We start from the raw sequence: 17,434 nt of genomic DNA on the forward strand, positions 1-17,434 counted from the left end.
TCCATGTTGGTCAGGGTGGTCTTGAACTCGTGACCTCAGGTGATTCGCCTGCCTCGGCCTCCTAAAGTGCTATGATTACAGGCATGAGCTACTGCTCCCGGCGATTCAATATGTTTAATAGATATAGGCCTGTTCAGATTTTGTATTTCTTCTTATGTGAGTTTTGATAGATTGTGTCTTTCAAGGAAATGATTCATTTCATCAGGCTATCACAACTGTGGACATAGAGTTGTTTTTAATATGCCTTTATCATCCTTTTAACATTCATAGGATTACATGTCTTTTCTTTTCCTTTTGATAGTAGTAATTTTTTTTTTTTTCTTTTTTAAGACGAAGTCTCACTCTGTTGCCAGGCTGGAGTGCATTGGCACGATCTGGGCTCACTGCAACCTCCGCCTCCTGGATTTAAGTGGTTCTTGTGCCTCAGCCACCTGACTAGCTGGGACTACAGGTGCGTGCCACTATGCCTAGATAATTTTTGTATTTTAAATTATAGCCCCTGGTCTGATAATTCTAACATAAATAAGCCTATATTATTTGTTTTTATGTTTATCTACCTGAGAATTAGGTTGTGCTTGCTGCTGGCTGTAGCTGTGTTAGAGACTGTATTTTTCTTAATGTTTTTGTCTCTCTTACTGTTTTTTGGATTATTTACAGACTTTCCCTTAAGTAAAATTTGAGATGCACAGTTATTTATTTTGTTTTTTTCTGTTATTTTATGGGAGCCCTATAGATGTGATGGTAAGAAGTGAGGAGAGGGAAATGGTTTCATAATCCTATTACTAGATCTCCGTGTGTGTGTGTGTCTGAGATAGAGGAGATAGAGGAGAGAGAGAGCGAAAGAGAGCGAGAGAGAGAGCGAGAGAGAGATCGAGAGAACTAGAGAGAGAGGAGAGAGCGAGAGAGCTAGAGAGAGAGGAGAGACAGAGCGAGAGCAAGCGAGAGAGAGATGGAGGAGAAAGAAAGTGAGAGAGAGAGGAGTTAGAGAGGGAGGAGAGGAGAGAGCGAGCCAGCTAGTGCTCCTGGCCTATGACCTTCATGAGTGTTTCTTGGTTTTGTGTTTGTTTTTCCACTTAGGTGAGACGAAAAAAGTCAGTAGGGCCTAGAGTTGAATATTTTTTTCCCCCAAGGTCTGTTAGACTCTGATGAAAACCCTGTCAAGTGACGTCACGGGTAGGGCAACTTTTATGTAAATGGCGCTGCTACTTCGCCACCTGCTGCTTAGACACGAAGATTTCCCGTGCTGTGGGAGGGAATGCAGGAGCCGCTTGGTCCCGAGTCAGCCAGCTGTGCAGCAGGGCTAACAGGGCTGGGGGTGCGTGGGGCAAGTCACCCTGTGTGTAAGGGGAAGGCGTGCGAGGCTGTGGAGGGGCGCGGGCCGTTGTCTTACACTTACACAGCCGTGATGCAGACAGTGGTTTTCCAAGGGCGAGGCTTCGAAAGGCGGGGAGCGTGTGGGCGGTTTTCCCCACAGGTATGGCGAGAGATGTTTGCGACGTGGGGGTTGTGTTGAGCACGCACCCCGCGTTCTGGGGGTTAACCTGGTGATAACGGTTTTCGCAGGGGTCCGGCCACGGGCCTGAGGGGGGTGAGCGGTCGCTGTCTGTCCGCCGTGGGTAGGGGGCCGGGGGAGCTGTCGCTGTCCGTCCTCCTGCGTGGGGGCGGCGAGCTCTCGGGGACCCGCGTGGGTGTAAACACGGCCCGCTCACACTGTGCGGGGAACGGCTCTGGGTGCCCGTTGCTCCTGCGCGTGTCCCGAGGTCAGGGCCGCGGTGACGGGGAACTCGCCGCGCTCTTCCTGGACTGTGAGTCGGGGTTTCCTGAGGAGCCCTGGCCGCTTCGCCGCCTGTGTCCTGGGAGAGGTTTCCAGACGTTCCTGCCGCCGCCGGCCGTGGGCGCGTCCAGTCTCCTCAGACTCGGCTCAGGGAAGGCTGCCGGCTTCGTGCTGCGTCCGGCCCTGCCTCCGCTGCCGGCCGGCGCTCCAGACAACGCCCAGCCGTCCTCCCCCGCAGCCGCCGCCCGTCCCCGTCCCCTCTCCAGCCTCTCGCTTCACCTTCCCGGGAGGAGGGCGCGAGCCTCGGCCTGAGCCGCACGGCGGGGACCTGGAGCTTTCCGCGGCGTCCCTCCCCGCGCGGCGGGGAAATGGCTCTTCCTCCCTCCGGAAGTACCTGCCTGGTTCTCCTGCACCGTTCACAGGAACGCGGTGTCCGCCCTCCACAGTCCAGAGAGAACCCCGGCGTTGGCGGCCGTGGGCGTTTGGCCGCGCTCCGGGGTGTGTGGCCCGCCCGTCGCATCCTCCCTGATCCGCAACGTCCTGGTCGGTGAAAACGACCCGCCCAAGGAAAGGCAGGAGGGACGCGGCGCGGAGTTAGGCGCTCGCAGGCCCGCGTGTCCCGGAAGCCCCTACTCCGCGGCGCGGGCTCCGCAGAACACGGCGGCTCCACGCACCCCGGAGCCCCGGCGGGAACACAGGAGGCCCAGGAGCCATCAGGACGCCGCAGGCAGGAGCTGGGCCTGCTACGGATACATCGAGTTCCGTGAGGACCAGCCATTGACTTCCGCCCCCAGCGCGGGGACATCGTCTGGCTCAGATATACAATATTCCAACCAAGACCGAAGGCGACTTCCAGTTGATTAAGATGAATAAACGGGTTATTAAAATGTTGAAACGTGCTTGGCCTGGGGACCGTCATCACTAACGGGTGCTCCGGATCCCTGATCCGGGAATTTCTGACCAAGAGCAGCCGACCAAAGACCAGCACAGTGGCTGGGAACGGTGTGGATTCTGGTTTCCAGGTCGAGCAGACTTCCGGAGACTTCCGGGCCGATCAGACTTGTGACGAGGACGCCGGCTTTGTCGGCCTTTGGGAAGGCGTTTTCCATCCCGGCGTCACCCTTGCCTTCTGTTTGACCTTGCGCCAGCTCCTTCAAGTTGCGAGGCCTCAAGTTGGAAAGTGGTGCAGGAAAATAATAACACGAAGTACCTCCTAGAGCTGTTGCACAGATATTAAACGAGATAGTCTAACAGTACATCTAGCAGAGTGTGTGGCTTACATTAAGGATTTGCCGACTGAAAACAATATCCCAGACAGGTTTTCTCCCCTTAGTTATGAAATATAAGGAAAATTGTGCAGACTTCTGCTTCAGGCTTCTGTCACATTTGCATGAATTCTGCATTTGTGAATGTAACATCCTTTTACAAAGTAATGTTAATGTTAAAGAATAACAAATGAAATTTATAAAGCATGTACACACAAAAAGAACTTCTTAGCAGCTTTGTTTATACTAGTCCCCAAACTGGAGACAATTCCTATGCATCCAGAGGTGAATGGATATATTGTGATTTAGTCATCCAATGGAATACTGGCCTGTAGTAAAGCGGAACAAATTATGGAAGCATGAGACAGCATGGATGAATCTCAAAAACCACATGCTGGTGATGAAAAGAGTGCATTCCGTGTGTCGCCATCGAGGTAAATTTCTAGAACAGGTGAAACTAACCTGTATAGTGACAGAAACTACATCATTAACTGCTGGGGGTGGGGGGGGGATAGACTGCAAAGGGCACAAAAGGACTTTTTGGGGTAATAGACGTGTCATCAAACTTGAAATGGATGCATTGTATCATTTTCAACTCACAACTTAATCTGTTTGATTGTAAAAGTAATAAGAAAACCACTACAAATCATAATGCCTTCTACTTAATTTAATGTATGTTTAGCCTTAGAAAAATGTCTCTAACTGTGACAGGGAGTTCAGGAATTCCTTCATTTCTGTTTCTGTCTCTGTCTTTAGTTAAATTCATGCAGTATTAAATGGAATACTTTTTAAAAACCCTGTCAATTAGGCTCTCATAAAATAGTTTCTACTGAGGGTAAGACTTGTTAAGAACAGGATGCTCTGGGTGCTTTCCAAGATGACTACCTTCGCCCTCTTCCTACAGAAAGTACTAGGGAACTTTTTTTTTTCTTTCTGATCTTCACTGTGTGAAGTAAAACTGGATATAAAACTCACAAAAGTGGGAGGAGAGGTTCTTCCTAAGACTGGGCTTCCCTGGATGCTCAAAAGGTCTTAATATGTCTGAAGGAAAGCTGTATGACATACTGATACATTTATTCTGTTTTCTTCATGATATATTTGCTTTAATTTCCTTATTAAACTTAAATATAAAAGTTTGGTCTTTTAGGTTTGTTTTCCTTTGTGTGAATTTAAAAGCTGTAATCTGAAATAAAAAGACCTGCTGGCTCTTTGCTGAAATCTAGAATAAAAAGCCCTGCCGGCTCTGTCCGTCTAATCTTAGGGCTCAGATACCCATGTGTGTGGTCTAGGAGTGCTTCCCATGTCGAGGGGAGGCAGAAATTTGCCTTGTATGGGATAATGAACCTAGGACACAGATCCTGCCATCTAGATGGGAGGAAATCAGCCCTGAAAAGTGACTATGTAATTTTGTTGGGCTGGGCATGTGGGCAGAGAGAGTGGCTATGTTCATATTGTTGATTTAATATTCTCTGTCTGGATGTTCTGTTTTTTTCAATTAATTTTTTTTTGCAGTTTTAATGTATTTGTTTATGGATATATCACAGTTGTACAGACTTTGGGGGTGCCTGTGATATTTTGATATGCTATGTAATGATCAAGTAAGGGTAAATGGCATATCCATCACTTCAAACATTTATGTTTTTTTGTGTGTCAGGAACATTGCATTTCTTGTCATCAAGCTATTTTGAAAGATACAATTAGTTGCTTTTAACTACCGTTTCCCTACTGTGCTACAAAATATTAGAACTTACTCCCTCTATCTGACTGTGTTTTTCATGATTTATGCATTTTCTCTTTGGGTGGAATGGCTTAACTTTGAATATAAGAACAACCGGGAACTCATTGTTTGTTTTTTAACTTATTTTTCTATTGAGAAAGAAAGAGTCTTGCTCCACAGGCTGAGGCGTAGTGGCACGATCATAGCTCAATGCAGCCTTCAACTCCTGGGCTTCAAGCTAGATAATCTCACCTCAGGCCCAGTCCACTGCACCAAGCTGATTAAAAAAAAAAGAAAAAAAAATGTAGAGATGGGTCTTGCTATGTTGTCCAGGCTGATCTCAAACTCCTGGCCTCAAAGAATCCTCTTGGCTGGGCGTGGTGGCTCATGCCTGTAATCCCAGCACTTTGGGAGGCTGAGGCGGCGGATCACGAGGTCAGGAAATCGAGACCAGATCGAGACCATCCTGGCAAACACGGTGAAAGCCCATCTTTACTAAAGATGCAAAAATTAGCTGGGCGTGGTGGTGGGTGCCTGTAATACCAGTGACTCGGGAGGCTGAGGCAGGAGAATTGCTTGAACTGGGGAGGCAGAGGTTGCAGTGAACTGAGATCACGCCACCACGGGCGACAGTGTGAGACTCCGTAAAAAAAAAAAAAAAAAAAAAAAAAAAAGAAGAGATTCCTCTCACCTCAGCCCTGGAGTAGCTGGGATTACAGGTGCAACACACCACACTGTTTACTAATTTAAAAAAAAAGTTTTTTTTTTCTGTCGCCCAGGCTAGTGTGCAGTGGTATGATCTTGGCTCACTGCAACCTCTGCCTCATGGGTTCAAGGGATTCTCCTGCCTCAACCTCCCGAGTAGCTGAGATTACAGGCTCACACCACCCAGCTGAGCTACTTTTTGTATCTTTAGTAGAGATGGGGTTTCACCATGTTGGCCAGGATGGTCTCGATCTTTTGACCTCCCAAAGTGCTGGTATTACAGGCGTGAGCCACTACATGCCCAGCCACTATTTGCTCTATTTATGCAGACATTAACTCCTTCCTTTCCATGATGTCTGGTGAGAGCCAGCTACCACTGAAGCTGATTTTTGAAAAGCAAATAACACAGGAAAATAACTCACAATGTCTGGCGCCAAAAAAGCCCTCAATAAACATTATTTTGAATGATGATTAATATTGTTGTTATTGCTAATATTATTACCTTTTAAAAAGTATCATTCTATGGCTATTGTTGGAAAGTAAAAAAACAACAGGTGCTGGTGAGGTGGAGAAATGGAATGCTTGCTTACATACTGTTGGCGGGAGTGTAAATTAGTTCAGCTATTGTGGAAGATAGTGGGGCAGTTCCTCAAATACCTAAAAACAGAAATGCCATTTGACTCAGCAATCTCATTATTGGGTATATGCCCAAAGGAATGTAAATCGTTCTATTATAAAGACACACACACACGTGTTCACTGAACACTATTCATAATAGCAAAGACATGGAATCAACCTAAATGCCCATCAGTGATAGACTGAATAAAGAAAATGGTACATATATACTATGGATTACTATGCAGCCATAAAAAAGAATGAGATCATGTCCCTTGCAGGAACGTGGATGGAGCTGGAAGACTTAGTAATCTAACACAGGAACAGAAAACCAAATACCGTACCTTCTCACTAAGTGAGCTAAATGATGAGAATATATGGACACATGGAGCAGAATAACACACACTACGGAATGTGAGAGGGTGAAGGGTGGGAGGAGGGAGAGAATCAGGAAAATTAATAGGTGCTAGGCTTAATACCTGGGTGACAAAGTAATAGGTACAACAACCCCCATGACACAAGTTTACCTATATAACAAACCTACACATGTACCCATGTACCTAAAACAAGTTAAATTTGAAAAAAAAATCCTGTGTAAACTAAGTGGCTTCAGGGATGCAGACATTCACTGCTTTCCTCCGAGGGGACACAAACCCTTTTGATAATTATCCACATCCCATTTTGACCCGGTTCTGTGAATCCATAACTGAGGGAAAGCACACAATGAGTCCCTGGTCCTGTTCAGACAGAGTGAAACTGTCGTGCCCAGCTCCCTTCCACCATGGCACTCTATGTTTACTCTCATGCTCAGTGTCTGACATACCTCCATTCAAGTTAATTTTCTCATAACTTTTTAAAATTGCTTACTTTTTGGCATGGAATTACCTTAAAATATGTCTCTCACACAATACCAAGTGAAAATAATAAAACGAAATTGGTAACTACTACTACTACTAAAATGTATTAGACCTTTATTCAGAGGCAGACGTGAGGCTAAAGAAACCCAGTCTCAGGGCCTCTGAGGCACAGGGCCTCTCCTGTGCATAAGTCCTTCCAAAACTTCCAAAAGTCTTCATTTAGTAATTGTATTTTTTTTTTTCTGAAGGACAGCACCCAATACAATATGTGTTTCAGGCTTTTCAAAATTCAGGTTTGTCCTTTGATATTCTAGAAATATCGCCATCAGTGATTTCCCTCAAACATTCACATTCAATGATGTCTGAATACTGGCGTCCTGCTTCTGTGGAAATTATTGTAAGTTGTTTTACCAAAAAGTGAGGCAAACTATTCCATACTAAAGAACACAATATCTTAGCTGGGGAAAATGAAGAGATGTGTGTGATTGTTTAATAGGAACTTCTGTATCAAGTAAGTACAGAATAGACTAAGCCTGTGTATCTTTCCCTCAAATTCTAACTTACATCACCCTGTCTCCTAAGTTCCTGCACGTTTTTTGCTTTATTTCCTGAACAAAGGGGTTGTTATGGCAGCCATTTTGCAGAGAGATTGGTTAAAATTCAACCTCACATTTATTTTCACAGGTTGTAAATAAGCCTTGTTGCAATAGAAGATTAAGTGATCACACAGCATTGTCTGACTTCCTCTCTATGAGCCTGGGAACAATGAACTGTTAGTGGCTACAACAGTTGTCACTATATCTGTGGACCTCTAGATATCTGACTTATCTAGTTATGTGACCACAACAATCTTTAAAAAGAATCATAGGAAAAAATATTGTAATATGTTGTATAGATCATCTCCTGGGTTATGTAATTCCTTAAAATGACATTTTTTATGTTGTTTGCAGAAAAATTTTGTATCAGTTGGTTAATTATGCAGAACCTAATCTATATGTATATCTTAAATGTAAAATAGAATAAAAATATATTTTTAAAAACCTCAGTTAAAAATATCCTGATTGTTTATCAATTAAACAAATAGATTTTGAGCATTCATCCTGAACTCAATTTTATCTTCTTTTTTGGAATTAAAGACACCAGTTCTAATATGTGCTTAATTGTGGATTGGAGACCAAGTTTTCCCAGAAGGTCTCTTAGACAAAGAATATGAAGGTCAACCTTGATTAGGCAGTTAACCCATTTAAATGTAGACATTAGCAGCCTTACATAGGATAAAAAAATGATGACTTTTTTGTTTAAATTCTGCTTTCCTCTGAATTCCCTATGCTAAATGAACAAAGGCTTACTGTCTGAGGTAAAAAGAAAAAAAAAGACCGTCTTACAAATTCAGTATAACAATTTCTAAAATGTTTTTCAGATTAGAAATTTTAAAAGTATAGGACTTCTTTTTCAGAACTGTCACATTAAATAGCTTGATTATTTAGAATATATGTCATTCTGCTTCTGTTTCTTTTGAATATATATAATTGATAAATAATATAATTTTATTTAAAAGTAAATAAAAAAAGGAATTGCTCTGATGCTCTGATTTTCTAACTACTACCTCCAACTGTGGTGGCAGAGAACACTTCTTATAGTTAATTTTGCAGATCTATTCAGATACATCTCCTGTTACTTAAACAAAATATATATATATATATATTTCTGGGAAAAAATCCTAGAAGAATGAGATTCATCTCTATGAAAGAGGCTACATAAACTAAAATTGAAATCATTTTAAAATTAATTACAAAATAAAAGACAATCTCTCTCTATATATGTTTTTCCTTTGGCAGAGTCTTGCTCTGTCTCCCAGGCTGGAGTGCAGTGGTGTGATTTTGGCTCACTGCAACATCTGCCTCCTAGGTTCAAGCGATTCTTCTGCTTCAGTCTCCTGAGTAGCTGGGATTACAGGTGTGTGCCACCATGCATGGCTAATTTTTGTATTTTTAGTAAAGACGGGGTTTCACCATATTGACCAGGCTGGCCTCGAACTCCTGACCTCCTGATCCACCCACCTCAGCCTCCCAAAGAGCTGGGATTACAGGTGTGAGCCACTGCGCCTGGTCTATATGTCTTTTACCTAGACGAAAAAATGCTTTCAAGGCCAGCCTTTGTCAGTTTCAAAGACGTGGCTTGGTGGAGGCAATAAGGCTTACTCATGGTGGCAGTCACCTAGCTAGCAAATCGCTGGTTAGCCAACTAAGTACTGAGGTAAATCAGAAGAATTTGTAGTCCCTTGACAAATTTACTGTAACTTATGTCAGAGAAATATATTCTGAAACTAGTTTCAGAGATACATTTAAAGGTATGTATTTTATTTAAGTAATTATATAGAATTAATTATATTATTGGCTGCATAGATTATCCAGATATTACTTAATTAATGTCTGCAAAAGAATCTCAAGGTATGTACTTGAGACATATGTGGTCTGATACTGAATTTAAACAATCTCCGCCTTACCAGGATGAAGGGGCTGGGGCTGTTGGTGCAGAGATGTGGGCAAGTGTGGGTGAGTTCGGCGCATCCCCCAGCTGAGGGAACACAACTGGAAGGATCTCCGTGGTCTTAACTGAGGTAGGAAACATCTCTTCCTTACTTTAGCCTCCAATTTTAACATTATGTTCAGTATGTAATTATATTCAACAATATTTTTGGAATGATGAAAGTTTAAAATTAGGTAAAATATTTCAAAAACACAACGTGTGGTGAAATTTTTATTCAGTTCTATCAAAAAAAAAAAAAAAACTTCATCAGTTGTATGCCCCTAGCATACATGGTTATTATTGACACTTAGAAATTTATGTTGTTATTGCCTATTAGTATTAAGGAGATAACGTATTTGCATATATCCATGGCTTCTATTTCTGCAAATTTCCCTAGTTCTCATCTCCTGTAATGAGTTACCTAACATCTTTCAATTGTTCTATAGACAGAGTTTTTATAAAAGCAGAATTCAAACTTCAAGGTAAATGTGGAGGTCAATGATGCCAAAATATATGTAGATGATGATAAGAATGACAGGAGGCTACATTATGATGAAACCAACAATGAATTAAATTGCATATTTCAAAAATTATTTCGGTGAAAATGTGTGGCTTTCAGTTTATGGCTGTAATAATAGTAAACTAGTTCTCAAATCCGTCCTGATCAGCAGAAATGACAACATCGCCTCCTCTCTACCTGCTCAAGGACTGGGATTGGTTTAGAACACACTTTCAATGGATGTTATTTTAAGTTACTTAACTCACACTGAAGGTCCAAGCTATTACCTAATGGAGTAGGCTGCATTATAATTATATGCTTTTGAGGTTGGAAATTGCAATTTGTTGAATATATTGGTGAATATAGTATCATAAATTATGTCATACTTAATAGATTTCTTTTACATTAATTTCAATTGAAATTTTTATTTGGGATTTCATCTAAATAAAGAAAGGGCATGTTGGCTCAGGCCTGTAATTCCAGCACTATCGGGGGCCAAAGCGGGTGGTTGCTTGAGGTCAGGAGTTCAAGACCAGCTTGGCTAACGTGGTGAAACCCATGTCTGCTAAAAATACAAAAATTAGTCAAATGTGGTGCCTGAAACTCCAGCTGCTTGGGAGCCTGAAGTAGGAAAATCGCTTGAATGGAGAGGTAGAGGTTGCAGTGAGCCAAGATCACTCCATTGCACCCCTCCCTGGACGACAGAGTGGGACACTGTCTTAAAGAAAAAAAAAAAGAAAGTAATATTTGATATTGGGCGAGGAGCTTGGGAGGTGGGGAAATTATTTCTCAGGACTAAGGAAACTCTAGATGTGTTTTAGGTGCTTCTGTGCTCATCTTAGCACCTTTCTCTTACCTATCAGGTGAAATATTTACATTTATACGACATTATATTTGCTATAGCCTTGGTCTTCAGCATTATGAAGAGAATCTTGTAGCATTTAATGTTGGTGATGCTTACCAGAGGATTATGTTTTGTAATTAGAGGTGGGAGAAAATTTGATTAGAAAATCTTCCAATATACTTAACAAGAAGCTTAAGGATTCTGTTTAATTAAAATTAAATGAAGAGAATAACATATATATTTTTAAATCTCACAGATTTTTAAAGTGTCTTTAGTGTATGCAAGAATTGGTGGGTAGTTGAGTGCGATTAATATTTCTGATTTAATACCTCTCAACCACATGCTCTCAGCAAGTTGACTTGTGTAAAGAATCTAATTAAGCCTGACTCATTGAGGCCTACTGTCAGAAAGGTGCTGCAGTCAACACAGAATTTTACTTACAACTCAATTTAGGAAGAGATTAAGAGTAGCATGCTGTGTAGTCTTTTGCTTGGCTGAGGGAGATGGAATGGAGGCCAGTATTTATCCCAGAAGTTTAGTGAAACCCATGACCTGCTTCATAGCAAAGTAAGATTTGCAACATCCAAACCGCAGTGTGTTTCTGTTTTGGAATTTTTTTTGGTATTTCCAATCATGAAGCATCTTTGAGTGAATTATGATCAATAGATACTGTAACTGTTTATTTTTGCGTTTATGTGTTTGTATTTGTGTGTAAAATTTCTGTTTATCCAGTTTTCATAACTACTTTTTGAATATGTGACATGTCATCAGAGTAATCATTTAAAAAAAAAAAAAAAGAGGAAGACCTATAGAAACTTCCTGAGGAGATCCCTTATTTAAAAACAAAACAAAACAAAACAAAATTTATCATGCATTCATAATTCTAAATTGTTTTTAGAAAAGGTATCATCTTCAACATGTAATATATGTTTGTACCAAAACATGTTTGTACCAAAGATTATTTCATATATTACTGTAGTAAAATTCCAGTAATAAAACTGTTAGTCCAAAATGTATGGAAATGATAAGTTTATAGTAAAAAAAAATCTTAAAAAATTCAACCATGTGTCACCAAAAATATATTATTGTACATTGGACTACATTCTTGATCTTTTAAAAAATAACTTAATAAGGTTGTTTTATTCACATGACATTGATTTAGGCTTAGGTAGATAATTACCCTATTTTAAACCTTCTATTTTCCTTTTTATGCATCACCTGTTTATATCTATTTCCAGGTTATGCAGTCAGGTCTTTCTTCCCCATGTGGTAGAGCCTTTATATATAAGACAGTAAACAATTCACTTTATTGCCCTAAGAATTTTCTGTGTGTTCCAGTTACAATCAATTATTTTCTACATGTGATTTTTGGAGAAGTAAGCAGTAATAAATTTGAAAAATAGTCATCATATGATGAAATGATCATTCCAATAGTTCCAAAACTGTTGCTCATTTTATTTTTGTTATTCAATTTTCTTACCCTGTGCAAATGATTGATAATATATATTATATGAGATATGTTACTATATTTTATATAGTAATTTATTTTATTATATAAATTTTATTGTAGCTATAATCTTTCCTGTTTCTCTATCATACTCAATTATAACCAATATTTTCTTCATTTACCTCTATGAAATCTTATTGTTTTATTTCCTCCCTGTTAGATTTTTGTAAATAATTTTCACTCTTGTTTTGAGTTAGATCTCTTCTTTCTAGATTTTATTAAAATAATTATGTCATGATCTGAAATATATAATAAAATTTAGGTTAAACTTTTATGAATTGTTTTACCAAGAATTACCATCTGATCATATTTTTTATGTCAATTTTGTGACTTTTCATATTTTTTATTGTATACATTTTTAGAAATATAAGCCTTTTTGTATAATAATATTAAAATATTGTTTAAATATCATTGAGTAATTGTAATTAGTAATGTGACAATATTTTAGACTAGTACAAAAGAAAGATAATTGAATATTACTGGTTTTATAAAGTCAGCTTCTATGTAATACTTTTAGCAACTATTTGTATTATTTTTAATTTTTCAAACACAACCAAGCTTTTCAGTCTAAATGTATTATGAGTTCCAGAGATTATCACTGTATTGTGCTCATTAACCATTCTTTACATGCTACTTGAGTCAAAGAATAATAAATATTTTTATATTTCAATGATTCATTCTCAAGCTCTTCCTAATATTTGGTTTACCTTTTCCCCCAAGTTTATAAAATTGTGTCTGCATTCACAGAAATAAATAAATACTAATTAAATCATAAGATCTATAATAGCACTGTAATTCACCCCAGGTGAATCTTTAATTTCTTCACTTAGACCATGTAATAGCATTTATATAGTAAAATAACATTTACTATATAAATGTTACTACATTTAGATTATTTATCTGAACAAGTAAAATAACATTTACTATATAAATGTTACTACATTTAGATCATTTGTCCGAACAAGTAAAATAACATTTACTATATAAATGTTACTACTTTTATATAGTATTTATATTTATATATTCTTATTTACAACCAATGTAATCAAAAGAGAAATGAAGAATCCTTGAAATTATATATTTGACTAATTCTGTCATGTCACATATATGAGAAAATTGAGTCAGTGAGTGATTTTTAACAGGTAAGCACAGCTTGTCTATCATCTTTAATATATTTACAAAGGAGAAACATACCTTGTTCAGACAAATAATCTAAATACTCTGTTTTATTTTCATTTTATATTTTATTCTGCAGTCAGTAAACACTTATTTATTTTTATTTATTTATTTTTATTTTGAAGCAAGGCTTTATTATCTGTTTTGTTTTTATTATTATACTTTAAGTTCTAGGGTACATGTGCATAACGTGCAGGTTTGTTACATATGTATACTTGTGCCATGTTGGTGTGCTCCACCCATCAACTGGTCAGCACCCATCAACTTGTCATTTACATCAGGTATAACTCCCAATGCAATCCCTCCCCCCTCCCCCCTCCTCATGATAGGCCCTGGTGTGTGATGTTCCCCTTCCCGAGTCCAAGTGATCTCATTGTTCAGTTCCCACCTATGAGTGAGAACATGCGGTGTTTGGTTTTCTGTTCTTGTGATAGTTTGCTAAGAATGATGGTTTCCAGCTGCATCCATGTCCCTATAAAGGACACAAACTCATCCTTTTTTATGGCTGCATAGTATTCCATGGTGTTTATGTGCCACATTTTCTTAATCCAGTCTGTCACTGATGGACATTTGGGTTGATTCCAAGTCTTTGCTATTGTGAATAGTGCCGCAATAAACATACGTGTGCATGTGTCTTTATAGCAGCATGATTTATAATCCTTTGGGTATATACCCAGTAATGGGATGGCTGGGTCATATGGTACATCTAGTTCTAGATCCTTGAGGAATCGCCATACTGTTTTCCATAATGATTGGACTAGTTTACAATCCCACCAACAGTTAAACACTTATTTTCATATCATCATTTGTAAAATGGGAATTTTTCTATGGATACATTCCATGTGATGAATAGGAGAGATATAAATGCATCCTAAAGACAGTCCAGATAATTCTATTGTATTTAGTATTGTCATTTTGCTTTCTCTTAAAGGGCAGTCAACATTATTACATGAACGTTTCAGATGTCATCTGCTTTGATATTTTGGTTTCAGCCATGAAAGCAGAAAATCAAAGTTTTGGGACAGATTTTCTACTTGTTGGTCTTTTCCAATACGGCTGGACAAACTCTCTTCTCTTTGTCGTCATTGCTACCATCTTTACAGTTGCTCTGACAGGAAATATTATGCTGATCCACCTCATTCGATTGGACACCAGACTCCACACTCCAATGTACTTTCTGCTCAGTCAGCTGTCCATGATTGACCTCATGTACATCTCCACCACCGTGCCCAAGATGGCGGTCAACTTCCTCTCACAGAGTAAGACCATTACATTTATGGGCTGTGAGATTCAAGCGTATGTGTTCTTGGCCCTTGGTGGAACTGAAGCCCTTCTCCTTGGTTTTATGTCTTATGATCGCTATGTAGCTATCTGTTACCCTTTACATTATCCTATACTTATGAGCAAGAAGATCTGCTGTCTCATGGTTGCATGTGCATGGGCCAGTGGTTCTATCAACGCTTTCATACATACAATGTATGTGTTTCAACTTCCATTCTGTAGGTCTCGGCTGATTAACCACTTTTTCTGTGAAATTCCAGCTCTAATGTCATTGGTGTGTCAGGACACCTCCCATTATGAGTATACAGTCCTCCTGAGTGGACTTATTATCCTACTGCTACCATTCCTGGCCATTCTGGCTTCCTATGCTCGTGTGCTTATTGTGGTATTCCAGATGAGCTCGGGAAAAGGACAGGCAAAAGCTGTTTCCACTTGTTCCTCCCACCTGATTGTGGCAAGTCTGTTCTATGCAACCACTCTCGCTACCTACACGAAGCCACACTCCTTGCGTTCCCCTACACGGGACAAGGTGGTAGCAGTATTTTACACCATTATGACACCCCTACTGAACCCATTTATCTATAGCCTGCAAAATAAGGAAGTCGCAGGGGCAATGAGAAGACTGTTGGGATAATGGATATGCCGTAGAAAATATGACTTCAGAACCTTGTATTGATTGAGCATTAACAACATTAAAAGCTATTCCTGAAAACTATCTGGAAAGATGTAAATAAATGTTTTCTGTATAGAAGCCGCAAAAGCAGTGTTTGTCAAACTTGTTTAATTTCTAAAGCAGTAGAATTCAGCCTTCTCAACCCAGTGTTTACCCTGGCATTTTAATATTTTGACTTGCCCTCTTGAATATCTGAAATGTGAACCATAAAAATAAAATCTACCCAAACACTTAACATCAAGATAATCTATATAACAACCAAAGTTAATAGAGAGAAAAATGCAGAATACATTCATTCATTCATGCACTCAGGTGTTTCAATGCCTTAATTTTGTGTGTGACACTGTTACAGGGACTGGTCTTGTGAGAGTAAATAAAATAAAAGCTGACAGAAATCTCTGCTGATTAGTAACCTTAATTCCATCTGCCACCTTAGTTTCCCTTTGCCGTAGCAGCTGACATATTCACAGTTGCTAGAGGTTAGGACACGTGGACCTCTTTGGTGGACCATTTTTCTCCCTATGTGTTTAATGTTTTGTGCAATGGTGTATGTTTAACAGAAGAACACCAAGGCCAACTCCTAGCAACACTGAGGCCCAACTGATGCCACCTGGTCATCCCTGAATTGCAGGGACAGCTTTCCCCAGGTGAATAATACTCAACTGAAGAATCTTTCATTTCTTCGCTTAGACCACGTGCACCTTTCTGAACATGTGTTTCCTTTGGATTTGTTTTCCTATCATGATTTCATTTTATTTTATCCATCTATATGCTTCAATAACATTTAAAATATAATTACTTCGGCCGGGCGCGGTGGCTCAAGCCTGTAATCCCAGCACTTTGGGAGGCCGAGACGGGCGGATCACGAGGTCAGGAGATCGAGACCATCCTGGCTAACATGGTGAAACCCCGTCTCTACTAAAAAATACAAAAAACTAGCCGGGCGAGGTGGCGGGCGCCTGTAGTCCCAGCTACTCAGGAGGCTGAGGCAGGAGAATGGCGTGAACCCGGGAGGCGGAGCTTGCAGTGAGCTGAGATCCGGCCACTGCACTCCAGCCCGGGCGACAGAGCGAGACTCCGTCTCAAAAAAAAAAAATTAAAAAAAAAAAAAAAAATTACTTCAATAACGCATTTTAATTTAGTACTAAGAATTATGAAAACCAGGATTTCAGTGATTTCAGTGATTGATGGCGTGCTATTGCATTATGTAACAGAGTGCTCCCTAGTTAGTTATGCTTTTAGACGTTCACTAGGAGGGTAACAACAGCACATCCTAAACACTTTTCAGTAACCAAGTGCTACGCAAACTCAGAAAGCATATTTTTCTAATTAACATAAACACACAAAAACATTATTCAATGGTTTAAGCAAGTGCCATTGTGTTATCCTCATTATATAGACTGAGACCAAAGTTTATGGTGGTTAAGAACTCCATGAACAACTCACTGATCAACAGACAAATCCTGACATGAACTCATATTGCCTGATTCTCAGATTCCTCCCAAATTAATGACTCTTTTATGATTTAATAATTTGGAACAGTGTAAAAAAATTCTTTTTAGTAAATTATGTTTACTCACTAATACATTTTTCAGTGGTTTTTTTTTTTTTCATTTTTGAAGCAATGCTAGTGTTATGACAATCCACTTCCTCAGGAATAGTAAATGGTGTAACATCACAGTCAACTTGGTGTAAGGGAAGAAATGTATGAGTAAGTGTGGATGGCTGGACTGATTATAGTGTTTAGGTAGTGCACATCATATGGATTCTACAAAGAGTTCAAGCTTTTAAGAATAATCCAGACAGAATCCAGGGCACCCTACAAAAGACCGTAGGTAACAAAGCTAAAGAAAAAGAAACTACTTATGTCAAATATTGGGAGCCAGTATTGTGGCAACAGGGTTATAGAAAGATCCTTCATGATATGAACCATTATGGGAGCTAAGTTTTGTAGATATTATGAGAATTCAGCCGTAACAACCTATCATGTAT

At 39.6% G+C, this 17,434-nt stretch overlaps 1 protein-coding gene across 3 annotated transcripts in view; it reads left to right on the plus strand.

The window, feature by feature from the left end:
* The first annotated feature begins 1,404 nt into the window (after nucleotides 1–1,404).
* Nucleotides 1,405–17,434, plus strand: part of LOC101003803 (olfactory receptor 2T8) — a 28,609-nt gene continuing 12,579 nt past the window's right edge. The window contains exons 1-3 of one of the 3 annotated variants that reach the window (XM_031660440.1): nucleotides 1,405–1,474; nucleotides 9,443–9,553; nucleotides 14,420–16,275. In XM_031660440.1, the coding sequence (XP_031516300.1) occupies nucleotides 14,438–15,403 (966 nt within the window). In that variant the 5' untranslated portion in view covers nucleotides 1,405–1,474; nucleotides 9,443–9,553; nucleotides 14,420–14,437 and the 3' untranslated portion in view covers nucleotides 15,404–16,275. Of the gene's footprint in view, nucleotides 1,475–1,909; nucleotides 3,474–9,442; nucleotides 9,554–14,419; nucleotides 16,276–17,434 lie in introns of those variants that run through there. The other 2 variants (XM_031660438.1, XM_009195519.4) reach the window with 2 other exon arrangements.

Source organism: Papio anubis, chromosome 1 (assembly GCF_008728515.1).
Source record: "Papio anubis isolate 15944 chromosome 1, Panubis1.0, whole genome shotgun sequence".
NCBI lineage: Eukaryota > Metazoa > Chordata > Mammalia > Primates > Cercopithecidae > Papio > Papio anubis.